The 27,567-nt window shown below is 67.0% G+C and overlaps 2 protein-coding genes across 8 annotated transcripts in view; one reads left to right on the plus strand and one right to left on the minus strand.

Moving 5' to 3' along the window:
• Positions 1-4,805: 4,805 nt before the first annotated feature.
• On the plus strand, positions 4,806-16,843 carry DBH (dopamine beta-hydroxylase). The gene is made up of 12 exons (XM_037127770.2): positions 4,806-5,158; positions 7,119-7,265; positions 8,494-8,748; positions 9,588-9,761; positions 10,360-10,462; positions 11,977-12,143; positions 13,688-13,831; positions 14,227-14,265; positions 14,828-14,887; positions 15,191-15,318; positions 15,680-15,839; positions 16,703-16,843. The coding sequence occupies exons 1-12, from the start codon at positions 4,808-4,810 to the stop codon at positions 16,841-16,843; spliced, it is 1,869 nt and encodes a 622-aa protein (XP_036983665.2). The 5' UTR covers positions 4,806-4,807.
• Positions 16,844-21,131: 4,288 nt separating this feature from the next.
• The window catches only part of SARDH (sarcosine dehydrogenase), a 33,348-nt gene continuing 26,912 nt past the window's right edge, over positions 21,132-27,567 (minus strand). For 6 of the 7 annotated variants that reach the window (XM_037127684.2, XM_053667757.1, XM_053667759.1 and 3 more), the window contains 4 exons: positions 23,667-23,829; positions 23,181-23,349; positions 22,627-22,762; positions 21,133-22,365 (listed from right to left, as the gene is read on the minus strand). In XM_037127684.2, coding sequence (XP_036983579.2) covers positions 22,240-22,365; positions 22,627-22,762; positions 23,181-23,349; positions 23,667-23,829 — 594 coding nt within the window. In that variant the 3' untranslated portion in view covers positions 21,133-22,239. Of the gene's footprint in view, positions 22,366-22,626; positions 22,763-23,180; positions 23,350-23,666; positions 23,830-27,567 lie in introns of all 7 variants that reach the window. The other variant, XM_053667756.1, reaches the window with a different exon arrangement.

The raw sequence follows: 27,567 nt of genomic DNA on the forward strand, positions 1-27,567 counted from the left end.
AGGCCAGCCTTCCCCAGACGCCCAGTCTGGGTATTGACGAAGCGCTGCCCAGAGAGGGGGCCGCCCCCGCCCCCCCCCCCACCTCCTACGTGCGGCAGATGGCCTCGGTGCCGGGCTCTCTAACGCGCCTGTCCCCCGGCGTGTTATCGGTGAGCCTCTCTGTAATTTGATCAGCGGGGGGACAATCGGATCAGAGTGTGCAGGCCACTGCTCCCTGCTGCCGCGCCAATGTCGGAAGCCCCCGGGGCACAGAGACCTGCTTGCCTTCGAAGCTGCCTCTGTGCAGAGCAGATGGCGCAGTGCTCGGCGTGATTGGATTTGTGTGCACGGATGTGACGCATCTGAGCGCAGCTGGGGGCCAGTCTCCGGTCCGACAGCGAGTGTGGCCGTCGGCGAGGCCAGAGCCCGGGTGCCTGGGAGGGCGGACTCGCTCTGGGGAGGCCGCGCTGTCCCGGCGGGTTCTGGACTGCCGGAGGGTCCCGCACCTCGGAGGCCCTGCGAACTTGGAGCACGGCCTCGGCCGGCACCCCCGCCTGCCCCGGCCCCACCGGTCTGCTTCGGGGCTTCATCCCCACGAATCATGGGCACAAGCGTGCGAAGGCAGCCATTGCTCCCTGCGGCCACGAGTTGAAACTGAAAAGGAAAACCACCCCAACATTCACCAACAGGGAGCCGGTTGGTGACCCGGAGCAGCGCACGGCGGGGCAGGGCCCACAGGTGTGCGCGCCTCGGGGACAGCAGTGGACAGCGGGGACAGCGGTACGGGCAGGGCTCCTCAGGAGCCACACACGGGCCACAGGGGCTGCAGCTCCACATCCGGGCACGAACCCCACAGAACTGAAAGCTGGGCCGGGAGCAGACATTCGCTCGCGATGCTCACCTCGGCGAGAGCACGGGCCCCTCGCAGGCGGGCGAGGTGAACCTCGAGTGGTCCGTGCCCTCGGGGGAACCTCGGTCAGCCCTGGACGGGAGGGAAATCCCCACACGGCCCCCACCGCACGGATGGGCCTGGGGGATGCCGTGCCGAGGGGAGAAGCCAGTGCCCAAAGGCAAATCCTGCGAGGTCCCAAGGACCCAGGGAGGCAGACCCGCAGAGACGGGGGTCCGCGGTGGGGCCGGGGCTGGAGGAGGGGCGGGGGCGGGGTCTCACGGGGACTGGGCATCCGTGTGGGAAGAGGGACCCTCCTGGAAAGGACGGTGGTGGCGGCTGCACAGCAGGGTGACTGTCCCTAAGGCTGCTGAGCCGTGTGCTTAGAAAAGGTTAATGTGGTAAATTTTGTTAGGTAATAAACAAAAAGCTACCGAGTGACGAAGTTAATTTTTCCCAGCGGTGAGAAGCAATTCTGAACGTCCGTGTGCCGAGCGGGCGCTAGCGGCCGTGTTTTAAGGATGGGACTCTGGGGACCTGGTTTTCCTGTCACCTGTGGAGGGCGTGTCCGCCCTCCAACAGCAACTGCACCGGGTGCGACGAGGAGCCCCTGGGGCCGGCGACTTCTCAGGCTTGGCACAGAGCGCCAAGGCCAGGGGGCTCCGGCCCAGCAGCCAGGAGGGCAGTCAGGGGGCGCTGAGGCGGCCCTGGGGTGCCCTGGGGGCCGAGTGTCCGCCCTCAGGTCCTGGCCCTCCCTCGGCGCCCCGGACACCGGGCCTCTCAAGGCTCAGCTGGGTGTTCCTAACCTCGGGACCCTGCACAGACACAGGGCAGAGGGTGGGACTCGCCCTCAGGCAGAACCCGCTCAGGTGGGAGATGCCCCGGGAGGTGGTCTTCAACGGTGCTCAGGGGGAGGCAGGGACGAGAGAGGGCCACCCTCAGGGAGGGCCGTCTCTCCTGGTCCCTGGGTTGTTGCCAACACAAGCGTCCCCTGGGTGAGGTCACAGCCCGTGGTTGCTGGGGTGCCCTCGGGCTCTGGTCGCAGACCCCCAATGTGCTGGGAACTGGGGGGTTGGGCCTCATGTGCCAGAGGCAATGGGGGCGGCAGCAAGGAGAAGAGGACAGTGCCTTGAGGACACGGAGGAGCAAAGGGCTTATTAAAACGCCAAAAATGGCTCCAAGGAGGTCAGGTGTCGGAGTGCCCGGGGGAGAGCGGGGCGGAGCCGTGTGCCCTGTTTCCTGACCGGTGGTGGCAAACCAGTGCCCCCAGCCGGATCCCCGCCTCAGCTCCATGGCAGGGCGGCCAGCGCCAGAGCAGAGCTGGAGGGGGAAGGGACAGAGCTCCCGCACCCCAGGGCTCCCACGGAGGGGCCCGCAGGTGTCTCACTGGACCGGACAGGGCAGGAGGACAGCTGAGTGCCGCCCCGGTCCCTGGGGCCACAGCACTTGTTTCTAAACACCCGTTATTGCGAAGAGTGGCGTGTGGAGCCGCAGGACCCCCTGGACCACACAGCCTGACCTCTGCAAGGCATCAGCCCCGCCTCTGCGGATGGGCAAAGGCCCACAGCCAAGGCCAGTGTGGGCGGGGGCACCAACAGAGCAGCCGGAAGGCTGGCCGCACCTTCCCTCCCCGCTCCCTCCCAGTCCTGGGAAACTGCCACTTCTGAAACCGGCCCAATCCGTTTGGTCCCCGCAGAGCAAGCCCGGCCTCCTTACAGCTGGAGAGGGGGCAGCCTTGCATCTGGCAGAACTGCATCTGTGTCCACGGGATGTGGCAGCCGAGGGGGTCTCCCGCTCCCCGAGGGACTGGTGACCCCACGTCTGGAGCCGGGCAGAGGCCAGGTGCACCCAGCTGCCCCAGCAAGGCCACACCTCCCCCCCCCCGCCAGGGTCCAGCGTGGTCCCGGGCCCCCAGCTCTCAGGCCCCAGAACCTGGCCTGGAGGGGCCGACGGACAAGCACCTGGTGCCGTCCACCTGCTCAGGCTCCAGGTGGGAAAGCGCTTCCCAAGTCGCCCACCGGGGCCCCCAGGGTCCGAACCTGGAGCGCCGACCTCCAGGGCAACGCAGAACGGGGCGTCAGGCCGCACCCGCATGTCCAGGTGCCCACTTGTGGCACGGAGGACGAGGTTCTGGAAAGAATCTGAAGAATGAGACCTGGACCCGCCCAACCTGGGCCACTCTGCCTAAAAGCCTCTGGGATCCTCCCCGATGCCGCGGGACGGCCGTCCTGCCCGGCTCCACCGGAGCCCCTCACGTCCTCCAGGAAGCCAACCTGCGGCGCCGGGCAGGGCCCTCCCACCGCTCCTCCCGCCCTAGCCGACCCCTGGCGGTGCCCGGGCTGCCACTGCCCCTCTCCCACTCTCACCACCACCAGCCTCTCACCCGGCACCACTGTGCTGGCAGCGGGGCCCCGGCAACGGACGGGACAGACAGCCCCACCCTGTGCCGCACAGACACTGGGGACAGCCCCACGACCCCCGATTCACACACCAGCGCTCGCCATGGCTGGGGACGCGCACACCCCTCTGCATGTGGTCCGGGGGGCGGGCCGGTGGCTTTCAGCTCCTTCTGTCTGTCTGTCTTCTGCCCGGTCTGGCTCTGCTGGACTGCCAGGCCTCGGGCGGCAGGGGGCACTACCACGGGGCCATGTGAGGGCTGGAACTTTCTCCAGAGTTCACTGTCACACAAAGACACAGTCTCTCCTCCCTAAGGCACCAAACCAGAGCAGAACCAGTGCCGGCGCTGCCTGCTCACAGTGCGTCATTGCCTACGTTTGAGGGCTTAAAGTTGGGCGCCAGCTGGTGACATCACTGTGTCCCTGTGGTTGGGTTCTTTCTTAGTCGCTCCAGAGAGAGTGACAGGAAGAGGAAGAATGGAGGGTGGGGAGGGAGGGAGGAAGGAATGAAAGAAGGGAAGACGGAAGGAAGTCAGGTGCCTGAGGGGAGGGGACCGAGGTCAGAGCAGGAGGCAATCACGGAGGACTTCCTGAAAGTGGCATGTGTCGAGTCCACTCTTCCCAGAGAAGGAGTGAGGCGGTGGGCCTGGCGCCCAAGGCTCTCAGGGCCATAGGACCCAGCTATGGGAAGGCCCTGAGGTGTGAGAAGAACCAGGGCAACGGGACGGCTGCCCTGGGAGGATCCAAATTCAGACCAGGCCCACTCTTGTCTAGATGATGTTAAGGGTTTCGGAGCCATGGACACAGGGAAGCAGACCTGCTGCTCACACCCCTGTTCCCTGTCTGTCCCCCGCCAGCAAGACACCCTACACTGCACCCCTTAGCAAAGCATCGCCGACTCTGCTGCCCAGAAATGCACCCCGCAGCCCCCCCCCACCCGCACGGCTCCCACTCCTTCTGCAGCAGCCACGGCACCAGCTGGAGCCTGCGGGGGAGCAGCAGGCCAGGGGGAGAGTGTCTAAACACAGGGCCTATTTGGGAGTCGTCTTTTATTTTTAGTCTGAAAGAGGGCCACCCTCTGGCACTGCAGAGACGGCCCCCTGGGCCAGGCCCACCGCAGCCGGGTCTCCTGGCTCACTGGTCACCTGGGAGATAAGCGTGGGGTCTCCGTCAGCCCATCCCCGCGAATGGGACAGCACGGGGCCCACCCCGTCGGCTGTGGGGGGACGGGATGGGCCAGCCCGCCTGGTGGTCAGCCCCCTGCCTGCCCGGGGGGCGCCTGACTGGCTTTCTGGCTGCAGGGGCGGGGGCCACCTTCCGACAGCTCTTCTGGGACAGTTCTGAGGGGACACAGCCAGTCCGCTTCAATTCCCGCTGACAAGGCCCATGAGCCATTAGTGCCGATTAAGAGAGCGAAGCAGGCAGGGCCTTTGGCCTGGGGCGAGAGCTGGTGGGAGGGTCGCTGGGACAATTGGATTTTCTGCCAGACAAATGTGATTACTGAGACAGGCTGGGCCCCCCCCAGCCAAGGGCTGGGACATAAATGGCCCGGTGGGGCGGTGGCGCTCACCCCACCATGCAGGTGCCCAGCCCCAGCGCTCGCGAGGCCGCCTCCATGTACGGCACGGCGGTGGCCGTCTTCCTGGTCATCCTGGTGGCCACGCTGCAGGGCTCGGTGCCCCCCGGGAGCCCCTGGCCCTACCACATCCCCCTGGACCCTGAGGGGACCCTAGAGCTTTTCTGGAACGTCAGCTACGTGCAGGAGATGGTCCATTTCCAGCTCCTGGTGCGGGAGCCGGGGGCCGGGGTGCTGTTCGGGATGTCGGACCGCGGCGAGCTGGAGAACGCCGACCTGGTGGTGGTCTGGACTGACGGGGACAAGGCCTATTTCGGGGTGAGTCTTCCCTCCGCTCCGAGCAGCCCCCACCCAGCCCCCTCGGCCGGCCTTCCGCCTACATCCTCCTTGTGTCCCAAGCTTGGGTGTCTTGGGGATGCCAGTTGGAGGAGGAAATGACAGAGATGCCGTCCGTGGTCCCGGGCGGCACACCCCAAACTCGCCCCGCGTGCCCCAGGGCCGTGGGAAGGACACACAGGCCATGTGGATGCTCACGGCCCCACCGCCGCCCCCGTGGCTGTGGGCCCCACACTCCCCGCGGGCCTTGTGCTCACACGTGTGGCTGAGTTTTGCCTGCGCAGGTGAACGGAGCAGGAGCAGACGCCCCGGTGTGGAAGGAACCCCAGGAGCGGAGTTCTGGGTCCCTGGCCGTCAAACCCACCCACTCCTGCTGTAAAGGGCGGAGACTTCATTTCACACCCACACATCGCTGGGGCCCTGCACCCGCCCCAGCCCCCCGCCCCCCGAGACGAGCCTGGCCACTGGGGCCTCTCTGAGCACAAACCCCAACTCTCCACAAAGACAGACACAGGAAGGCTAGTTGTCCCGAAGCCGGTCCTCTCCTGATCGGTGAGCTGAGCGGCTCTCCCACCGTTCAGCCGGGGGGGGGGGGCGGCTCACCGGAGCGGAGCTGACCCAGGTGGCCGGCCCGACGCCGGCCTCTGTGTCCGCCTCGGAAGGGTGGGCAGAGTGTGGCCCTGCGGTTCTTTGGGGTTTTCTGAGTTGACGGGAGCTGACGTGGCACCCGACAGCGTTCCCTCGGATCCCAGCGAGGACACCACAGGGCCGCGCCCTGCCGGGTCCCAGGTGAGGGCGGGGCTGCAGGAGCACCAGCCCTTTGCTCTGGCCGCCCTGGGCTGCCCTGCCCACCCGCACTCAAGGGCTCGGCGGCCCAGGGGCCCTCGGCCCCGAGAGACCTGGGCGGCCCCCTCCGAGCGGTCGGCGAGGTTCCCTCGGCAGCAGAGAAAAGAGCCGGTGACTCCCCGCCGGCACAGGCGCACCGCGGTTAATTTGCACAACAAATTCCTATGCAAACAGATGTCAGGCTTGTTTTTCTGCCTTAAGCCATATGTTCAACAAACACATTCTAGATTTCCAACTCAAGTATTACAGGCGAACGTTCTGCCTCCGTGTAAAGTTGGTCCTTCGGCAAACCGGCTCGGCCCCCAGCCTAACCACTCCCCTCTGGGGAACCTGTGCGTCTGCAGAGCCTTGGGCAGACTTCTTCCTTCTCGAGGAGATGAAGGAAACACGCTTCAGCCCTGGGAGCAAGCCCAGGACCGGGCTGTTCCTGGGCGGGAACCCAGGCCTGCTTGCTGCGGAGGGCTGGTCCCTTGCAGCCGCCCCTCCCTTGCAGCCGCCCCTCCGGTGGACCTCAGGGCCCCCCCCCCCCGTGGGAGGGAAGCCGCTGTGGGTAGCGGAGGGTGGGGTCATCCACTGCTTAACACCCTGGGAGAGTGCATTAAGTTTGGTTCCTCTCTGGGCCTCAGTGTACCCTCTCCAAGCCCAGCTGGGACCAGCCCAGGGCGAGGGGAGCAGGATGCTTCAGACGCAGCATGGGCGGCGGTCTCGCTCCGGGGCTGTGGGAGTGCCGGGCGGGGGGGCTGAGCTGAGCGCGCCCTTTCGCACCCGGCGGTCTCTCCTTCCCTTTCCCCAGCACAACCTCCCTCCCCATGGGCCCCTCCACGGCTCCAGGCACCCTCACGACCCTTCCACCCACAGACCAGTGGGAGCCGTAGCTAAAGCCCCTCCCCGGCCCTGCTTCGGGGTGGCTGAGGGCGTGGGGCAGGTGGTGCTGTCTCCAGGCAGACCCAGAACGGGGGAGTGAGCCCCCGCCCCGACCAGAACCCCGGACCCTCCGGGCCGGTGTGTCCTGTGGAGCCACATGTCCTATGGCCGTGACCTTGTGCTCAAACCTCACTCGGCTCTTGGTGCTCCGAGCCCTCTCTTGGCTCTGCAGGACGCCTGGAGTGACCAGAAGGGACAGATTCACCTGGACACGCAGCAGGACTACCAGCTGCTGCAGGCCCAGAGGACCCCGGGGGGCCTGTCCCTGCTCTTCAAGAGGCCCTTCAGCACCTGCGACCCCCACGACTACCTCATCGAGGTGGGTGGTCACTGAGCCTAGAATGGCATGGGCTGCGGGGGGCACTCTTGCACCCAGGGCGGCGTCCCTGGGCCCGGGAGCAGGGACAGAAAGTCGGGGGTGCCCAGAGGCAGGGGGCGGCCTCCTCTGCTGTTGGCCTCTCCCCCCGCAGGACACACAGGGGACCTGCTTCCAGACTGGGCCCTCCCCCCTCCCCAGCCCCGCACACTGGGACCTGAGTGATCTCACCCCGAACACTCTCTCTTCCTGGGTCCTCACCTCCGGGTGGAACTCTGGAAAGATCCCTGGAGACCCGGTTCCCCACCCTGGCCCTGCTGCCCAGGTGCTGTGAGGCCCCGGGCGGGTCCCGCCCTCCTCTGGCCTCAGTTTACCTGTCTGTGAAGTGCGGAGGGGGTGGGACGACCTGGAAGGCCCGCCCAGCTCTGTCTAGGCATTCCCAGCCACTGTGGGTCCCACAGGCTTCTCCTGCTGCTCCGGGACTCCCGTTGGGGGAAAACGACCCCCAGAGACAAAACCCTTTAACCCTCTAGTGCACTTTGCCACCGTGATCTTTTGTCACCATCGCGGTGTGCCTGTGGCACAGGCCAGTGGTACGCCAGACGAGGAAGGGGAGGCCCAAGGGGAAGTGCGCGGGGCCCTGGCCCCCTGGGGGCCAAGCTGGCGACCAGGGCTGTCCCTAGTGCAGGCCACCAGAGTCCCTGACCTCTGGACCCCTGCCCCTGAGGAAGAGGCGGGGCAGGCAGGGGACCCTCCAGAGAACTTGGCACAGGGTCCTCCAGGGCCCTTGTACGTGTAGCTCAGTGCCTCCAGGGCTGCCACTCTGGGCACCCCTGGCAGGGAGGGGCTCCTGGGGCTCCTGGGTTTACGTGGCCATGAACTTGGAGAGCAGTTAGCTGCCACCACGTGTATGAACCCACGCACACCGGCCGGTAAACCGTCATGCATGCCCCACGCCACCTCCCGCATGGGAGTCTGGGTTTGCATTCCCAGCAGCATAAGAGAAAGCCATCCCCTACCCCCCGCGGCCCCTTGAGTCTGCCTGCAACCTCCGGCTTGGCCATGACCAGAACTTTCCACGTCCGCCCCGCCCAACTCCGGAGGGGCTGGGGTCAGCCTTGTGGTCCCAGTAGCTCTGCAGATTCCGCGCCAGGCACGCCGCCCCCACCACCTGCCAGGCAAGGGTGGGCGGGGCCCAGTGGGCGAGCACAGCGCACTGTCTCGGTGGCAGGATGACACAGTCCACCTGGTGTATGGGCTCCTGGAGGAGCCGCTCCGTTCGCTGGAGGCCGTCAACGCCTCGGGCCTGCGCACAGGGCTGCAGAGGGTCCAGCTGCTGAAGCCCAACATCTCAGCACCGGCCCTGCCCGCAGACACGAGCACCATGGAGATCCGAGTTCTCAACGTGCTCGTGCCCGAGAACACCACGTACTGGTGCCACTTGACAGAGCTTCCCGAGGGCTTCTCCCGGCACCACATCGTCATGGTATGTACGCAGGGGTCCGCAGCCCCTGGGCGCTGTCCGTGGTCCTGGTTGAGCCCGGCGCCCTGCCCCCAGGCACCCCGACCTTCCTGCAGCGTGAGTGTGAGCTGACCTTGTGGCTCCGCCCTCCCCGGGGCCTCTGCGCCCCAGCATCCCAGCCTGGACCAAAGGCAACTGGTATCTTGAGTTCCACAACTACCCCTGGGGCTGTCTGTCTGTCTGGCCACCTCCCCCTTCATTAACAAGCACCTTAACTCAGAACTTGATTACCCTAAACCCCACCCTGGAGGTGGGTCAGTCCTGTCCACTTCTCCCCTGGTCTGGGGCGGTGGTCCTGGGTCCCTGCTCCATCACTGCTGTCTCGCCCACACAGCCCTGGGCACCAGCATCCCGGTTCCCAGGAAAGGGCTTGAAGCTCAGAGAGGCCGTGTAAGCAAGCGCCCAGCCGTGCCCAGCAGCGCCCAGCGGGCAGTGGCCAGCTGGGCACACAGCTGCGCCTGGTCCCCGAGCTCAGGCCCAGCCTCAGGCGGCCTCTGTGCCCTTGTCCAGCCACTGCCTGCCACATTCACACAAGGACAGTCCTTTCCCACCCCCATCCCATCAGGAAATGGCCCTCATTTCCTTCCCTCTGTGGCTCTTCACGGGCTTCTGGAAGATTCTACCCGGTTCCAGGTGGGAGGCGCCGCCCCCAAAGTCCGGAGTCCCAAAAGCACACCTGGAAATCTCCTGCCCTAACACTCCCATTGCACAGATGGGCAAGCCGAGGCCCAGGGCAGGGGCGTGGGGCCAGGCCCTCCAGGGGGCAGGGAGCCCTGGAGTCAGTGTGCCCCCGCCCCCAACAGTACGAGCCCATCGTCACCAAGGGCAACGAGGCCCTGGTGCATCACATGGAGGTCTTCCAGTGCACGGCGGGGTTCCAGAGCCCCAACCTCAGCGGGCCCTGCAACACCAGGATGAAGTCCGACCCGCTCGAGCACTGCCGCCACGTGCTGGCCGCCTGGGCCCTGGGCGCCAAGGTGCGTCGCCCCGGCCTCCCCTGCAGCCTTGGGGGGCCCCGTCCTCCACCCTCTGTGTCCCCCACTGCCCTGTTTGAGAGGCCACCCGAGAGGGCCCGAGTCCCAGGTCCCGCCAGCTGCCTGCATTCCTCCACTTTTGAGCCATGGAACCGTGGAGACTTTTTCTAGCCTTTATTGTTTTTCTGTAGTAATGCAGAAGCCCCAGGTCTATGTCCTTCACAGGACTGAGCTCATGCCCCGGCCGGACTTGGCGGGGGGCTGCGCACATGGTGGTCCCAGACCGGCAGGTGGCAGGCCGGTTCCCTGGGCTGTGTCCTCAGGGCTTCCCTCAGTTTCCCCCAGGTGCACCGCCCTCTGGGGGAGGCCGGCAGGGGCTCAGGCGGTCAGCGGGCCGAGGGGCACCAGCACCCCCCGACCTGAGTCCAGGAGCCCCGTGGGCACCGAGGACGGGCTGCCCACCAGCAGGGGAGCCGCCTCACCAACACCCGCCCCATGGCTCCGTCCCCGCCGTCCTGGGGGTTGCCATCCGGGACGCCCTCAGACACCCGCTCTGCCAGTTGGGGCTGCGGAACCTGATGCCCCGTTCCCCCTCCTGCAGCCCTTTTACTACCCAGAGGAAGCTGGCCTTGCTTTTGGGGGTGCCGGATCCTCCAGGTTTCTCCGCTTGGAAGTTCACTACCACAACCCGCTGATGATCCAAGGTAGGGCAGTCCGAGGGCCACCTCGCAGGGCCCGCCTCTGTCCTCCCCCAAGACCCTTCCACGCACTGTGCCAAGTCAGGAAGACAATCGGGGCTTCCAGTCAGCTCCGGGGTCCTCCCGGAAGTCTCGTGTCCTCTGTGGCCCATCACGGCATGCGTCCCTCTCATGTCTCTGGTTCACTATCCATCTCCCTGACGGCAGTGGGCTTTCCGGGCAGGGCCTCGCCAGGCTGGTGCAGCGCTGTGGACACGGCACTGTGCCAGGTGCCAGCCCCTGGGAAAGGCAGTAGAGGTTTCTGTGTGCCCACTTTGCAGGTGGGAAAATGAAGGCCCAGAGGGAAGGAACCCCACAAAGTGAGCAGGGCCTCTTGGAGCCAGGAAGTCTGGCCATGACCGAGCCCACACTTCAGCCTAGTGGGGTTGGTCTGACCCCAAAGCTGCAAGGAGCCCCTGAGGTGTTGGGTCGGCCTGAGTGAACTCGGCCGCCTGCCCTCCCCCAACGCCCCTGCTCACAGGGCAGGACAGCCAGAGCGGCAGGCCTGCGTCTGAGCGCGCTGAGCACCAGTTCAAGGACTCTGGGTGGGGAGAAGGACTGCTGGGTGCAGTCCTTCAGGCTGCAGTGGTCCCATGTGCCGCCACCCCCAGAAGTCCACCCTCAGTGAGGCTTTTTGGACCAGTAGCTGCCCCTCCCCCCCAACTGGGGGACCCACCTGCACCCGCCCCCCGTGGCTTGGCCCTCCCAAGACAGCCTGGGTGGGGACCCAGCACCTGGCTGAGGGTAGGAAGGAGGCCATCGTCTGGCCACCGTGGTCCCTGCCCAGCACCCACCCTCCAGCGGCCTGGCTGATGGAGGCAGCGCCCCCAGCACTGTCCTCGGGGTCAGTTGTCCCCTAGTTCAGTTCGGGGCGTTTCTGCTTGTGAGTTTCCTCCCTGCTCCTCGAAACACGTCCCAGCAGAGCCCACATGCGCCCTGAGTGAGCAAACAGGTTCTCGGGTCGGGATGGTGAGCCGGGGCTGCTCACGGCCCCCAGGACTGCCCCTCACAGTGGCACCAGCCCCTGGGGGAAGGGTGTCCGGGGCAGCATGCAGGATGGCTCGGCGGTGGGCCTGGCCCCGGGTGCAGCGGGGTGGTGTCCGTGCTGCTGAGTTTGCTCCCCAGACGCAGGGCCTCGGGCCCTGTGTGGGTCACAGCGTGGCGATCTCGCCCTCCAGTTTACGGTACCCACCCTTAGGTCAGCAAGGTGACAAGTCCCACTGTGGTCACCAGCCAGGAACTGAGAGCGCCAAACCACGGGTGGCTCTGGGGCACGTGTCCTGGCTGCAGCTTGGGGCGGGAAGTGAGCTGGGGCCACTGGCGACAGTGGCTGGGTCCCTGGTGCCTGAAGGTGGACAGTCAGTGGACACCACGTGGTGTCCATGGTGGAGCAGGGGTGCCCCGCCGCCTCCTGCCCGCCAGCTGGGGCCAGCACGCCCAGGGCCAGGGGAGGCCTTTGCTCACCTCCGCCCCGCCCCCAGACCGGATGGACTCCTCCGGCATCCGCCTGCACTACACGGCCACGCGGCGGCGCTTCGACGCGGGCATCCTGGAGCTGGGCCTGGTGTACACGCCCGTGATGGCCATCCCCCCTGGGGAGACGGCGTTCGTCCTCACCGGCTACTGCACCGACAAGTGCACACAGCTGGTGAGTGCCGCCCTGCCCCGGTTGGTTCCCCGCTGCAGCTGGGGCCGAGGAAGGACACCTCGGCGGCTGCGGCTCCCCCACCAGCCCCGTCGCCCCAGTGGGTCCAGGCACCGCCCACGGGCGGGTGCACGCATGCGCACTGAGCACCAGCGACCTGGGCGCCCGCTCCCCCTGCGGGGTGGCCCAGTCCTCCTGACACCCAGCGTGGTGTTCGGTAACGAGTCTATTCCAAGGGGCAGGCTGGATCTGCAATACCCACCACAAACTCGGGCAGTGCCACTGGCGGCCACGGCCCGCCCAGCGCTCTCTCCCTCCTCCCCAGGGGGACACTTGTCTGTGTCCCAGACTCCTCTTCTTCGTCCTCACGCCCTCGCATGCGAGGTGTTTAAAAACAAACTGAGTGGTAGGTGTGTGACCCCGGACTTGCCTTTTAACCGCTGCCTCGCGGAGCCCAGCCCAGTTCTCACTGTGGACGTCGGCCGAGGCCAGCGCACTGCCTGGGGCACAGAGCACTGGGGAGCCTGGTTCTCAGAGCCACCCAGGGCCCGTGCAGAGGCGGGTGGGCACCAACACCCAGAGCACAGTGGGGGGCCCAGCTCCCGGAGGAGTGGGCGTGACCCCCAAATCTTGTTGCCCCGGCTGCCCGAGTACCTCCCGGAGTCCCGGACTGGCCGAGCTGTCCGCAGGGGTCGGCGCCCGGGCGCTGCCCACGGTCACTGCTGGGCAGAGGGCTGCAAGGCAGTGCTCATGTGCTTGGGGAGACGTCTCAGTGGGGGGACTGCCAGCCACACAGCTGCTACACAGGACGTCAGCGTTACCTTGGACAAAGCACCCTCGCGCCCTAAGATGTCATTCCCACGCAGCACGGAGGGCACCCGCCCCAGACTTACCCACCCACCCACCCCTTATCCATACTTTAACTATTTTCCCCATCACCTGGGGCGGGGGACCATTTCCCCACCGTTCAACGTGAACCTCTCTGCTGTTGCTCATGCTTGAGGGTCTTTCTGTATCAGCTCCGCGGCTCCGTCCAGCTTTCGTGGTGGGCCGTTTGTCTCCGCCGGCTCTGGTTTGTTTTCCGTCACTGGGCGATGTTTCATAGCCCTCCGGGAACTCCCTCCTGCCCTGGCCTGTGCTCCTCTGAGTGACCGCCCAGCATGCATGTCGGCCAGGTGGCACTCGGCACGCATGCTCCCCGGGTGTGAGCCACCGAGCTGGGAGGGGTGGCACCTGCCGGCCACCCCTCGGCTTGCAGCCTGGACACGGAACGCAGAGTGAGCTGTTGATCCCTTGGGGCTCCAGAGGGGACGGAGGGGAAGCCGACTGAGCCCCAGCCAGTCTCTGGGAGCCACTGTCAGGGAGGGTGGGCTCTTCCAACAGGGGGTCGTTTCTGGTCAAGTTTTTCTGACACGGATTCAACGGATGGGTAGACCGACGAGGCCCAGGAATGCAGGTGTCTGGGGGGAGCCACCGCTGCCCCGTGGCCCGTGGTCAGTTCCGGCAGCCAGTGGAGCGCAGCGCTCAGGGTGCCCCCCGCCCTGCAGGCCCTGCCCTCCTCCGGGATACACATCTTCGCCTCTCAGCTGCACACCCACCTGACGGGGAGGAAGGTGGTCACGGTGCTGGCCCGGGATGGCCAGGAGAGGGTCATCGTGAACAGGGACAATCACTACAGCCCTCACTTTCAGGTAGGGGCCTGCCTGCCCCCCGCCCCGGGCCTGTCTGACCTCTCTCCCAACAGCCCTGGAAACGCCCCTGTCCCAGAACCCTGTCCTGGCCAAGGCCCGGACACCTGGCGGGGTGCACGGTGGCCAGCCCTTCCCCTGGGCATTTACTCCCAGGGAGGGACCCATTGTCTGGACGACTACAGGACCTGGGGGACCCAGGCAGCCCAGTGGCCCCATCCGTCTGGGGACCCACCTTCTCGTTCCAATCCCTTCTGGCAAAAGCCAATTATAGCCAGTCCTGGCTCCCCCAAGGGGCTGGGACAGACCGACAGCCCCAGAGGACGGGGGAGGTTCCTAGAGCCGGCTCTGCGGCCATCTGAAGTCCCCCCTCCCTCACCCTCGCCCTGCCCACCCAGGAGATCCGCATGCTGAAGAGGATGGTGTCAGTGTACCCAGTGAGTATCCAGTCGGGCTACAGAGGTGGAAAGGGCCGGAGGGCCATTCCCCGGGCGGGGGCGCAGACAGCTAAGCTGTGGGGGGCGGGGGGCGCTGTGCAAGGGTTTCCCCCACATCCCTGTGGGCAGGGCTGGGCTGTTGGGTCACTGTGTGAGGGTCCCTGGGAGGGGTAGGGGTGACATGCGTCTGTCCGCCTGATCAGCCGGCCACAAAGCCCCAAAGCTTTAGTGGGAGATGAGGGTGTGGAAGTCGTCAGTGGCACTTGAGATCAGGCAGAAGGGGCGCCCGGGCCGCTCAGGACTTGCCCAAGGTCACTGAGGGCTGTGACGTGGCCAATCCGTCTGCAGAGCCACCAGCCGGCCTGCCCGGGCCTGGCTGTGTACTGAGGGCCCACAGAAGCCAGGCGTTGTCCCTCCCTGGGGACACTCAGTGTCCGACTCTCAGGTACAGGGGCTCAGAAGCCTCTGCTGGGCTCCGCCCACACGGCAGCCGGCAGGGACAGGCCCAGGGCACCTCTGCCGCGGGTGGGCGGGTGCTGACGGGGGTCTGCTGGCTCCGCAGGGGGACTTGCTGGTCACTTCCTGCACCTACAGCACAGAGGACAGGAAGCTGGCCACCGTGGTGAGTGGCCCTGACTTCTCCCCGCCACCGTCCCTGGGGCTTCTGGCCGGGGGCTGCCCACCCTTCCAAGAGGACGTCTGTTCCCTCGCCTAGAGAGTGCGGGTTGCTGAGGGTGGGGTGCCCCCCACCCCAGCATTCCACACACAGTGTGGCCGCAGAGAGAGCAGGGCCCACTAGGCTCCAGTCTTGAATGGAGGAATGAATGAATGAATGAGTCAGCGGGCGAGCGCGGGACCGAACGGAATGCCCAGGCTGGCGGCGGCGCGGCGGCGGGCCGGAGCTGACACCCTCCCCGCCCCGCAGGGCGGCCTGGGCATCCAGGAGGAGATGTGCGTCAACTACGTCCACTACTACCCCCAGACGGAGCTGGAGCTCTGCAAGAGCGCGGTGGACCCCGGCTTCCTGCAGAAGTACTTCCACCTGGTGAACAGGTGACGGCTGCGGGGAGCGTGCCCGCCTGTGCTCTCTGCCTGGACACGGCGGGGGCGGGGGGGCCGACAGGGAGGCCCCAGGCCCTGCGAGGGGGAGGCGAGGCATCCGGGCCGGGCTCCAGGAGCAGGGCGAACACGCCTCTGCTGCCCTCCAAGGTGGCAGAGCGAGGCCGTCAGCCACCAGGGCGTGGACACGGGGCTGAGCCCGCCTGTGAGGAGGCCCAGTGCAGGCAATGCCTGCGGAGCCAGCGCCCGGGGGGCACTCTTGGGACCCCGGCCCGTCTGCTGCAGGTGCCCTTGCGCCTGCCGGGCTGTCCTCCTGGGCGCACGGACCAGACCGCCGTTGCTCCTCACCTGCCAGGTTCAACAGCGAGGAGATCTGCACCTGCCCCCAGGCCTCGGTCCCCAGGCAGTTCGCCGAGGTGCCCTGGAACTCCTTCAGCAGGGACATGCTCAGGGCCCTGTACGGCTTCGCCCCCATCTCCATGCACTGCAACAAGTCCTCCGCCGTGCGCTTCCAGGTGGGCCACCAGCGCGGGGGTGGGGGCGTGCACGGCCCCCTGCAGCCAGAGCCCCAGCCCCAGCCCTGGACCGCCAGTGGCAGATCCTGCAGCTGCCTGCCCCTCTGGGAGCACACTGGCCCCAGGTCCCAGAGGACCACCAGGCCGGGGGACAGGGCCCCCTCCAAGGAGCTGGCAAGGAGCGCTCACACGAAACCCTGAGAGAGACCGGTGGAGACAGCCTGCCCAGACAGACAGACAGACAGACGGACGGCCCCGCAGAGGGGAGAGACTGACAGAGCCCATCTCTGGCGACATCACGTCACGGGACTCACCAGGGTGCTGTGAGCAGGGTGCCAGCACCCTCCCCCAGAGCCTAAAAATAAAGCGGGCGGGCGGGAGGGGCCAGCGAGACACCCAACCGTCTGACACCCAGAGCCGCTTCCCTCCTTGTCAGGGACCCCAGGATGCAGCAGCGACTCGGCTGGGCCCAGAGCTGAGGGGGTGGGGGTGGGGAGGGATGGCTCTGCAGACTCCCTGGGACCTGTGTCTGGGAGCCGCAGGGGGACGCTGTTGAAGGCTCCGGAGGGTGGCAAGGGACAGATGTGACGGCCACCATGGCGTTTCATGCCGCCCGGGGTGGAGATGGCTAACACTTCTGCCTGCCCCGGCGGGTTCTGCCAGCTTCGTCTGGGTGGAAGGCGGGCAGGGAGCGGAAGGGGCCGGGACAGCCTCCCGGGCAGGACCCCTAACCAGCCTCGGGGGTGGGGGAGGGTGAGTTTGAGGACGAGGCCCCAAGAGGTTGTTGGGAATAGTGGCGGGGGGCAGAGCCCCATTTCCCCCCGCCCCGGGCCTCAGTTTACCTTGTGGTGCCTTTCTTTCAGGGTGAATGGGAGCAGCAGCCCCTGCCGAAGGTCATCTCCCGGCTGGAGGAGCCCGCCCCTCGGTGCCCGGCTGGCCCCGGCCCGCGCCCCGCCGGCCCTGCGGCTCCCACCGTGGTCAGCATTGGTGGGGGCAAAGGCTGAGTGTCAGGCCGTCCCCTCGCTGGCACCCCCGTGGGCTCACACCAGCTCTGTGCACCCCTCTGTGAAGACCCCATGAAACGGCTCTGTGTGCCCCTCTGCCTGAGACCACAGGGCAAACGCCAACATCTTCCCCTGCACAGCCCAGAGTGTGCCCGCTGAGAGCCCCCCCGGAACTGGCTGGACCAAGACCCCCTCCTCAGCCCTCTGATGAAGTGTCAGGACAACCCGGGGCAGGGTCCAGAGCCCAGGGCCCCCAAATCCCTGCCCACGTCGCCGGCAGCGCCAGTCCTCCAGGAAGCGAGCCTCGGGGTGGACTGCCGGGCGGACTCCGCCGACCGGGCCACACCCCAGGTCCCCAGCTGCGCTGACGGCCCTCTGGCCGAGTGCCGGCTGCTGCCTAAACTCGCCCCTGCAGAGTGGCTTTCTCGTCACACCCACGGAGACAGGACAGGCACTTAGCTAGTTAGCGACTTGCCTCGGAAATTGCTCCATGGCTGGGTAAATAGATATTTTCGCCCACTTGGAGGGACACCCTCCCAGCCCCTCGCCAGCCGCCACCGCAGATGTGACAACGGAGATCCAGGTGCAGGCCTGGGCGCCAGCTCCTATGGGAGGGTCACCACGGTCCCTCTCTCTGCCCTTCCTGCCCTGAGCAGACCTGCCTCCCAAGCCTGTGGGCCTCTTGGCGGGATGTGACTTGGACGGGCCATTTTGCCCCCCGCCCCTCTGTTTTCTCATCTGCAAAATGGGCCGAGGCGGTGCCCGTTCACCAGACAATAAAGCTCACGCCCAGGGTGGCCCCACTCCCACCAGAGAAAGCCCTGGCTGAGTCTGTCCCCCGTGGGCCCTGGGCCCCCGCCGACCTCCTCCTCCCGCCCTTCAGAGATGCCTCCCACGTGAGGCGGAGCTGGGCTCTTGGTGTCTGTTCCGAGTGACAGATGAGGCTCTGTCCGGCCAGCTCAGCAAAACGCTGCTCAGCCTGGGGGGGAGGGAGGGTGATGGACGGGCCGGCGAGGGCCCGCTGACACCCTGCGGATGCCAGCGGCGTGGCTGCCTGCCCCTGTGAGCCACCTCATTACTGCGGGGACGAGCGGGCCCCTCGCTGCGTGGAGTAAATCATGGCTTCGAGCGTGGCAAGTCGCAGGGCGGGGCGGCTGCAGAGCCGGCCCTCGGTCGTCTTCACAGCCTCTGGTGACAGGCCCCTCCTGCAAAGGGCAGGCTTGGGAGGGTGGCCAGGCCGGCCCGCCTCTGGGCTCGGTCTTCAGCCAAGGAGAAGACCCCTCGCGCCTGTCAGCCGGTACGAACAGCCCCGCCCTTAGCCTGGAGCTCTGCGGGCCTCACACCACCAGGCCCTCGCTGGCCACTGTCATTCTGTCCCCAAACACCTGAGAGGCACTTGTGATCTCACAAAGAGGGAATCGAGGGTCTTGGAGCAGAAACGGCTCCCCCAGGCTCCCCCAACGATGAGTCGTGATTAGAAATCACTCCCAGGCCCACAGTGGCGCCTGACCCCTGCCCTGTGCTGGCTCCCCAGTGCTCCGTTGGTCACTCCCTCCTGAGGGACGCCCTCGGGGCTCCTCCCATGAGGTCACTGAGTGCGTCGTGTGCCTCCCCGCCCCCCGTACGGTCTCACCTGATGTTTGTGATAAAGCCGCCGCCCTGCCTCTGGCTCTGGGATAACGCCCAGCACACACACACACACACACACACACACACACACACACACACACGATGGGGAAACTGAGGCCCCGGAGGGAGCTGCGGGGCCCAGGAGTGGCCCCAGGTTCGACCCAGGCAGCAGGTGCTGCACCTGTGGGGGCGCTCAGCTCCCTGGGGACCAGCTATCAGGGCCGCCCACCTTCTGCAGGGATAGGAGATGGGAGGAGCGGGGTGAGGGTCTGGGGTCCCCTTCCTCCCCCCGCTGAGCGACCCTGGCCTCGGTCTCCCTTGCGTGCTCCAGAGCCGTGTGGGGCGCATGGCTGTCGCTCCAGACAGAGCAAATGCACCGAGTTCCCAGGGCGCAGGTCCAGCCCCCTTGGGCGGGGGCGGGGCCCAGGCAGCCGGCTCTCCCCACAGGCCGCAGTGGCTGACCTGGCAGAGCACAGACCTCCCACCCCGGGGGCATTTTGGGCACCAGCCTCTGTGACCAAGGAGGGGCCCTCTCGCAGGGGAGGTTCGGCCTCTTGGCCCCGGTGCAGAAGGTCAACAGCACCCTGTGTGACCACCGGCAGTACCCCCAAATGCCCCGGTGGCAATAGACCCTCCTCGGCTCCCCCAGCTCGGCCCCCAACCTGTTCGTGCTGTCCTGCAGATGGGGAGGCGGAGCCCAGGGGTCCTGGGGGCTGCCGCTACATCCAGACCAGAGTTGGCCACTAGCCACTATGGGAAAGTGCCCCACGGAGCCCCCTCCACACACGCACCCTGAGCCGGGGGAGGAGCAGGGCCTTCTAAAAGGCACTGGAGGCCGAGGACAGTGGCCTGGGTCTCGCTCAGCCCCTCTCCCTGTGCCTCCCCCCACTCCACGCTCCCCGGCATTTCCGGGAGCTCCTCAGGTGGAAGGCAGCCCGCTGTGCCCCTAACTCCCAGACCAGAACCCAGGAGGCCTTGCTGTGCGCTTCTGACCATCAGAGGGGCTGAGCTGTGGCCCCTCACGAAGCCGGTAGGGTGGGTCCGGAAGCCGCCCTCGAGCTTGTTTGCTCACAAACACAGGTCCGGACCCAGGCCGCCCCCAGCCGGCCCCACGTCCCCCAGCCCCGCCGGTCCTGGGTCTCACGCCAGCCTGCCCTCTCCTCCGTCCAGTCCGAGACACCTGAGCACTGGGCACCAGAACGTGTGGCCACCGTGGGTCATCCTCGGGAGTGGGGTGAGACCCCGTCACACTGGGCAGCAGGTGGCCGTGACGGTCATTAGACCAGGAGAGGAGGACGCGGTGGCAGGGACAGCCTCGCCAGGAGAGCGACGTCAGTGAGAAGCCTGGTGGGGGTGTGGAAGCACGTCCCCCAGCATCTTGGGGGGGTGCTATTCTGGCAGAAGGAACAGCTGTGCAGAGGCCTGAGTTGGGGCGAGCCAGAGGCAGGCAGGGGGGGGTCCCGGGCAGCAGCCATGCCTCCCGCAGAACGGGGCACCCCATCTTCCCTCCCTGGGCTTCTGAGTGGGGACCTGTGTGACGTCTCAGCTTTGTCTGGGGCTTCGACCCTGCCCCCTCCTCACCTGAGACCAGAAACAAGACAACCGGGGGTGAGGGGGGGGGAGCAAGCAGTTACTGAGGGCCCAGGGCAGCCCAGGCCCCCACCCAGGCTAGTGGCCCCCCGAGGAGCAGGAGCCCCTCACAAGGCAGAAGCCCCGCCAGCTGGGCCCCTGGCTGAGGCCGTGGGTGGGAGCCACGCCTGCCCTCAGGTCACAGGGACAGGCGCCCGCTGCCACTTTCGTCCACTGTGCTGGAGGGAGCTGTGCCCCCCACCCCTGCCCACTGCCTGTGAGGCCCCAGGGAAGCCAGGGCGCCGGGTGTCCCCCACAGGCTTTGCGTTACCAGGGCCCCCGATCCTCACTCGGGTGGGGGACGGCACCTCGTCACTGCCAGTGGGGTCCCTCCCATTCACCACGGGGGTCCAGAGGCTGAGCACCACCAGCCTCACTCTGACGCAGATGCCTGTGCTGGGCACACGGACGTGGGCCCCACAACCTCCCCCAGCCCTCGGTCGGGCACCACCCCACCCTGAGCCCCCCGGCACTGCTGGGGACACCCAGGCCCCTTTCTCCCCTCTCAGCCTCCAGACAAGCCCGGCCCAGCTGGCCCCGGATTCCCTGCACGGTGCTTGTTTTTGCAGGGACACTGCAGAACTAGATGCCGGACAGGGGAGGAAGGAAGCCCGAGGTGGCTGGTGGGAGAGCTCTGAGGGGGCGGGGGAGTGTGGGAGGTGACCGGGGTGGCCTCCCTCACCGGCCCTCTCCAGCGGGGTTGGGGAGCAGCAAACCCCCAAACAAGGGCGAAACAAGGGTTTCTGTCACTGGGCGCAGCCCCGGAGGAAGGGGTCTGATGGGAAGGCGAGCCTGACTCGCTGTCCTTGGCGCCCCCCAGAGGCAGCCTGTGGGATGAACAGGTGCGGCCCAACCCAGGCTCTGCAGGCCAGGCTGTCTGGGAAGAGGGTGCACTTGGCCTCCCTAGACCCCCGCCCCCTCCCATGCTGGAGCCCGGCCAAGATGAGCAGGGGAGGCTGCAGGGGCTCCGAGAGGGCCAGAGGCCCCTGCAGCCTGGCCGGGGCCTGGCGAGGGCCCGCACCAGCTCTCCAGTGACCCTCCACCACGCACAAGTGTTCCCAGGCTGCGGCTTTATTGGCCCGGCCGGACCCGGCACGGCCCAGGGCAGGGCTCCGAGCACGGGAGCAGCGGAGGGCGTCCAGGGTCTGTCCCCCGCCACCACCCTGCCCTTTGAGCTTGTGTGTGGGAACCGTGTCCTCTCTGTCCCCCAAGCATCTGTCACCCTGCCTCCCAGAGGCCCACGGACCCCTGGGCATGACGTGGGCTGCGGTTCGCTGAGGCTGCCTGGCCCCTGGGCTGCCCAGTGGTGGAGGAAATGCCCCTGGGGGTGGGGTGGGGGCGGGGCAGGGGCCGGTCCCGGGGCGGATGCCCGGCACGGGGCAGCAGAGGAGTCCTCCCCTCTTAAGGCTCTGTGCAAGGGCCTTCCCCTGGGTGACAAGGACAGGCAGGGGCCTGTCACACAGAGAGGACGAAGGCCACCCAGGCAGGACTTGACCAGGCTCTCACTCGGACCAAGCCCACAAGTAGCTCCCAGGGAAATGGGCAGGAGACGGCATTTCTGCCTGCAATGGTGGGGGGCACTGATCGGAGGCACCCCCCCCCACTCCCAGTCTCCAGGCTAGAAACTCTCAGGGGGCAGGAGGGGCTTTCTTTCCAGACTTCCACACCCCCCGCCTTGGGATCCGGGAGACGGACCATCCAGCCAGGTGGCCCTGACTGGGGGGGGGGGGGCGGTCTGCACATGCGCGCTCTGCCTTCCACTCACCAACCCGGCCCCGCCCTGATTTCAGAGGCACCTGGGGAGCTCCAAGGCTCCCAACCACAGGTGGAGCCCCTTCACCCTGCTGCGGTTACAGTGGGCTTGTGCACGTCACCCAGCACCTTCTAAGAAGCTTGTATGGTCCCTAAGGGCAGGGCATTGCAGGTCTGTTTGGGGGGTGGGTGGACTAGAGACTACCTTTTGGTCAATGACTTGGTCACTTGGCCAAGGATGGGCCAAGGATGGGCCCTTGGGGTCTCTTTCCACCTCTCCATGCCCGCACGTGGGGGACAAGCAGGGGGACCAAAGTTCTGGCCGGGTCCCGGGCCGGGCCCTGGGTGCCACAGGCCCCGAGGGAGTCAGGGTGGGGGTGGAGCCCTCAGTACACCCCCTTCACTCTCTTGTTGTCGGGGTCGAAGGGGGACTTCAGGTGAGCCTGGGCAGGGTAGGTCACCCCCATCCTCTCCAGGCTGTAGTCCCCACGCTTCACGAAGTCCGGGGAGACCTGGGGGCACAGGAGGCGGAGGCTGGCGCACGTTACCTTTGACGGGTGTGGGGCTCCCCCCTGCCCACTCCTCGGCCTCGCCTCCTCCCCTGCGGGCCCGCCCCTCACGGGGCTGAGACCCTTCTCAGAGCCCGGGAGATGCAGACTGGACCGCCACACCCCTGGTGTGCAGACACCTGACGCAGCGGGCCACTGGCACAGGCACGGGGTCCTTGCTCCCGTGCACCGCAGCCCCTCACAGGGCCGGGGGACAGGACTCACCGGCCCACCGCTGGGGTCCCGGATATAGCCGTAGGCGATGGTCTTGTTGATGGTGAAGCCGAAGTCGGCCCTGCGCACGTGGCCCACCACCAGGCCGTCCCTCCAGATGGCCTCCAGGCCGAACATGGGCACTTTCCTGGAAGGCACCACGGGGACAGCTGGGACACCGCCGCCCCGCCCGGGGAAGCCGGCTGGGGGCCTGGGCTCCTGCCCGGAGCAGGTGCACCCGGCCAGGGGTCCATCCCCCGAGCCAGGGCTCTCCACACCTCGGCTGCATGGCTGGCCTGAGCCACCCGGCCCCTTGGCACCCATGGTCTCCATACAAGGGGGACGGTGGCCCAGCCTGGCTGTTCCCCCACCATCCCCGTCCCAAGAGGACACGGGAGGTCCCAGCTCAGTGACAGGGTCACCGTCACCCGGCCCGCTGCCTGGATCCACCCACTAAGCAGTGGCTCCACGGAATCTTTCTCTTTTAAAAGCTGCACCACGAGAAAGCGTCCCCACAGCCCTGTGGACCCCCCTCCCTCGCGGACCCAGGACCACGAGACACTCACTCGTCCACAGTGAAGCAGACCAGGCGTCGGCGGAGGCCCGCGGCCCGCTGCCGCTCCAGGGCCTTGCGCCCCAGGAAGGGCACGGAGGACTTGAGCTTGCAGGTGAAGGCCAGGCCCGCCTCCAGGGGGCTGTCGTCCGGCCGCAGGTCTGCGTGCCAGTGCCGGTAGCCTGTGCGGAGGGACACCCCGCTCAGAGCCCCGACCGGGCCCCCGCCAGCCACCCCGCATTCTCACCACGGCCGGGATGTCGGAGGACGGCTGCCAAGGGGTCCCGGAGCTCAGGGAACGGGGCGCCGACCCCAAACCCAGCCTGGCCCGTCTCCAGTCCCCATCCGTGGGCGGGTGTCAGGGGTCGCAGCACGGTCCCTGGCTGGCCGGGGGCGGGGCGTCGGGGTCATGGGCAGCGGGGGCCATGAGGATATGGACTGTGGTGGGGGGTGCCACGGGGGCTTCTCTGCCCCCAGCACCGCTCGGACCAGGGCTCACCCTTCTCGGTGCTCAGGGAGTCGATGGCCCGGTAGCCAGCGTCGACGAGGCCGTGCTTGGCGCCCGCCGCCATCACGGCGCGGTACACAGGCACACAGGACGTCGCCGGGAGGTGCAGCTCCCAGCCCAGCTCGCCGACGAAGGACAGTCTCATGGCCCGAACCTGGGGGGACGTCACGGCTCACACAGCGGCACTCAGACACCGGTGCCCGGGCCGGGCTGGCCCGCCTCCCGGGTGCCCCAGGAGGGTTCCCAGGAGGACCCTGAAGGGAGGAGGGGCCTGGGCAGCAAGTGGAGGAGGTGGACGCGCTGTGCCTGGGTCTCCGCTCTTCTAAGCAACTGTGTGAGGGCCCCAGGCCCCCGTCACAAACGGTCCAAAGTCTGTGGCTTAACACAACACAAATGCGTGCCCTTCCGATTCCGGGGGCCTCGAGTCTGAAACCCAGGTGTGGGCCAGGCGTGCCCCCTTCCAGGGCTCCGGGGAGGCCCCCCCGCCCCCCTGACCTCTCCCAGCTCCCGTGCGCACCGGTCTCCGCGTCCCTTCTCTGGCCACCTCCCCTTTGTGTCTGTCTTGTCTTTGTCTCTTATCAGAGTCCCTGTCACTGGACTGAGGACCCAGCGTCTGGCCCGAGCAGCTCACCCGGGGCAGCTGGTCTCTGGGTGTGTCCCGCCCACCTGCGTCCAAGCTGCCACCAGCTGGGGAGGCTCCGGCCCGGCGGCCTGGGCCTTAGCCCGCGCACTGGGTTTGGTTGGGTGTCTGCTTCCAACCTCCAGGCAAACCCTGAAGCCATGGGGGCCCGGGCAGGGAAGCCTGAGCCCTCGGCCCGGGGACACGCAGCTCGGTCGCTGTTCGGGCCTGAAAGGCCTGCCCGGAGCAGCTCCGGTGGGACCCGGTGGCCTGGAGGGCGGGGTCCACGCTCCCAAGAGCAGAGCCAGCCCCTCAGGCTCGGGCGCCCATCCCATGGCCGAGTTCTGAAAGCTCTGGACACAGCACCCATTCGCTCTGAGTGGGGCTTGCCCCCACCTCTCAGGAAGTCCAAACTGACACGGGAAACGCACCGTTGACCTTTTGCGGCTTCCCTGCTGCAAGCCATGGCCCGATAAAGGGCGAGGATGGCCCCGGCAGAGACGGGCTGGTTTTGGGCAGCCGCGGGCTCCGGGCCAACCTCACTCTGCAGAAGCAGGAGAGGCCTCCGGGAGCTCACCGGTTAACAGCCCAGCACTGAGGGCGTTGGTCGGGCAGACACAGGCTCCCCCCCAGCCGAGCTGGCTCCCTTTGAATGCAGGGGAATTCAGGGGTGGGATGAAGCCCCCTCCCCTGCTCCCAGAAGCCCAGCAAGGCGGGGGACAGGGGTGCTGGGTCAGACTCCTGGCTGCGCTCTGCACGCAGGCCTGGGGCGCAGGCCGGCTGAGTGACACCCCCTGAGCGAAGGAAAGAGGCAGGAGCGAGGGACCCCTGCTTCCCAGCACAACCAGGGAGCGGGTCCGGGGCGCTCCAGGACCCTCTCTGAGAGCGAGCACAGGGTCACGGCCGCTCAGGACACTCATCTTCCGTCGCCAAAGCGGCAGGGACAGCGTGTCCTCCCTTCTGTCGGGAGCAGCCGAGCGTGAGGGCGCGGGGGACACGGATCGACTGGGTCGGCCTCTCCGGCCTCGGTGCCGCGTCTGGTCGACGGGCGTGGCCAGGGGTGCGCCACGGCGTCGGCCCCCACCTGGGGCTGGGGCGGCCTTTGTCAGCAAGCCCCGAGGGGACCGAGGGCAGTGGACGGAGGCACGGAACCGGGGAGGGCCATCGGGAAGGACTGAGACCAGGTTTTGCTGACGTCCCCTTCTCACCGTAGAGAGCCCCCCGAATATGGCTGAAACTAACGAACAAGCTCGGTGAGGCTGGGGGGCGCAAGACCCTCACGGGAAGGTCGGTGGTGCTTCTAGACGCCACCCAGGAGCATCCACCAAGGAAATGGGTGAACACGCCCACTCACGATCGCGGCACGAAGAACAGACCCGGCCACGGGGGCGAGAGACCTATGCGCCGAACACCACAGAACTCTGGTGGGAGAGGGGAGTGCGTGGAAAGAGGCCCCGCGTTCGTGGGCTGGAAGGCGCACTGTCTGCCCAGCGTCCACACTGCGAGGCGATACTCACACTGCGGACTTGCGGCCGAAATCCCCGCGCATTTCTCAGGAAAAACCCGTCCTGAGATTCACACAGAATCACGGGGGCCTCGGGTTGCCAGAGCAATCGGGGAAGCGCAGGGCAGAGCTGGGGGACTCCGCACCCTGGTTTCCAGCTCCCCACCTGCGAGGCTGCTGCCACGGCAACGGCCTGGCATCGGTGCAGAGCCAGACACACAAGACGCCAGAGCAGGGGAGAGGGTCCCGAAACGGCCCCTCGCGTCTGGGGCTGGAGAACGGGACGCCCACGGGGGCCGAGTGCCCGGGACGTGGAGAGAACCTCCGGGATTCGACAGCAGCACCGATAACCCGACCGAGAAACGAGTCAGGGACTGGAGGAGACGAGTCTTCGACTTAAACACGGGGCCAGGAAGCTCAGGAGAAGCTGGTCCGTGCCACTGACAACTAGAGAAATGCAAATAGGAATTCGAATAGAAACCACCGTGAGACGCGACCTCATCCCTGTCGGGACGGCTACTCATAGAAGAAGGGCCCAGGAAAGAGCCGGTGCTGGCGAGGATGCGGAGACACGGAGCCCCGGGCGTGGCTGGCGGGGACGAGAGCAGGTGCGACTTGGAGGGAACCGGGGTGGTGACTTGGTGGGAATTTGCAGTGAAACCACCCGACGCGCAGCTCTTCCATTGCCAGGGGCGAACCCGCAAGGACTGAAGGCAAGAGCTCAGGTCGGTGCTGGCACACCCGCGCTCACCGCGGCACCGGTCACGACAGCCACCGAAGCCACCTGAGTGTCCTCCGATGGGTGACGGGGAAACGCAGACTCACAGCCGGACGCTATCCGGCCGCCAGCGGGAGTGCATCCCGACAGCTGCTGGGGCAGGGTGCGGGGACGTTCCCCAGAAGGAGCATAAGAGGGGAGACGCCCCAGACACCTGTCACAGCCGCGACCCCCTCTGAGGGTCTGAAAAGCTCTGCGGAGGCTGTCCGACCCTAGGGGTGCCTCCCCCAGCCTTCGGGACGCTGGGCGCAGACCCTGCCCCAAGCCCACCTTCCCCGCAGCCTTGGGCTTCACACTGCTAACGAGGCTACGGGCCGGCCTCAGAAAGGCGCCACCAACTGCACCCACCCAGAGCGGCGGGGGCTGCGGAGTCAGAAGCCGAGCGTTCCCCGGAGAGAGGGTGGAGCTGGCCCGGGGGGCCCTGGGCTCTCTGGGGAAAACGCCCAGGGTCCCTCGGCGCCGACAACCTGCTTCCAACCACTGTGTCCCTGGGCTCACGGCGAAGGTGCCCGGGCTGTGCACAGGGACGTTTCGGGGGGCGGCGTAACCCCACTGGCGGAGGCAGTCCCGGGGGGTGGGCCCCAGCCCTGAGCCCCGGGGCTGTCTGCAGGGTGCATGTGGGAGGGAGACCCTTCCACTCCGAGTGACCAAATCCACGGCGAGGGCTTCTAACGTCAGGAAAAGGAATTCAATTTCTTTTTTACCTGAAATCAATTTTCAGGAGCAAAACATTTTATCGTCTGAGGCTGAGCGTCCCACCCAGGGCCTGAGGCCCTGCAGAGGGGCCCCCATCCTCACCGAGGTGCCGGGAACAGCACGTCAGCCTCAGTGACCACACCAGGCCAGCGCTTCCCACTGGGAACCTCAGTGGCCTGGAGGCCAACATGTGGGAAGCAAGGACATCTGGTCAGTTGGCTGCCGCGGGGACAGCGTCCCCGGCCCTCTGTCCTTCCTCCAGGAATGCAAGATCCTGGAGTCCTGGGGCCGCTCC

The sequence above is a fragment of the Artibeus jamaicensis genome, unplaced genomic scaffold, assembly GCF_021234435.1.
Source record: "Artibeus jamaicensis isolate MK-2021 breed Jamaican fruit bat unplaced genomic scaffold, CSHL_Jam_final contig_471, whole genome shotgun sequence".
Taxonomy (NCBI): domain Eukaryota; kingdom Metazoa; phylum Chordata; class Mammalia; order Chiroptera; family Phyllostomidae; genus Artibeus; species Artibeus jamaicensis.

What these genes read in the sequence shown, in the direction of transcription:
- DBH (XM_037127770.2), top strand. Translation starts at nt 4,808, where the DNA reads ATGGCCCGGTGGGGCGGTGGCGCTCACCCCACCATGCAGGTGCCCAGC. An exon ending in GGGACAAGGCCTATTTCGGG is followed by an intron (nt 5,159 to 7,118) that starts GTGAGTCTTCCC and finishes TTGGCTCTGCAG; the next exon opens with GACGCCTGGAGTGACCAGAA. An exon ending in ACAGGAAGCTGGCCACCGTG is followed by an intron (nt 14,888 to 15,190) that starts GTGAGTGGCCCT and finishes CCCGCCCCGCAG; the next exon opens with GGCGGCCTGGGCATCCAGGA.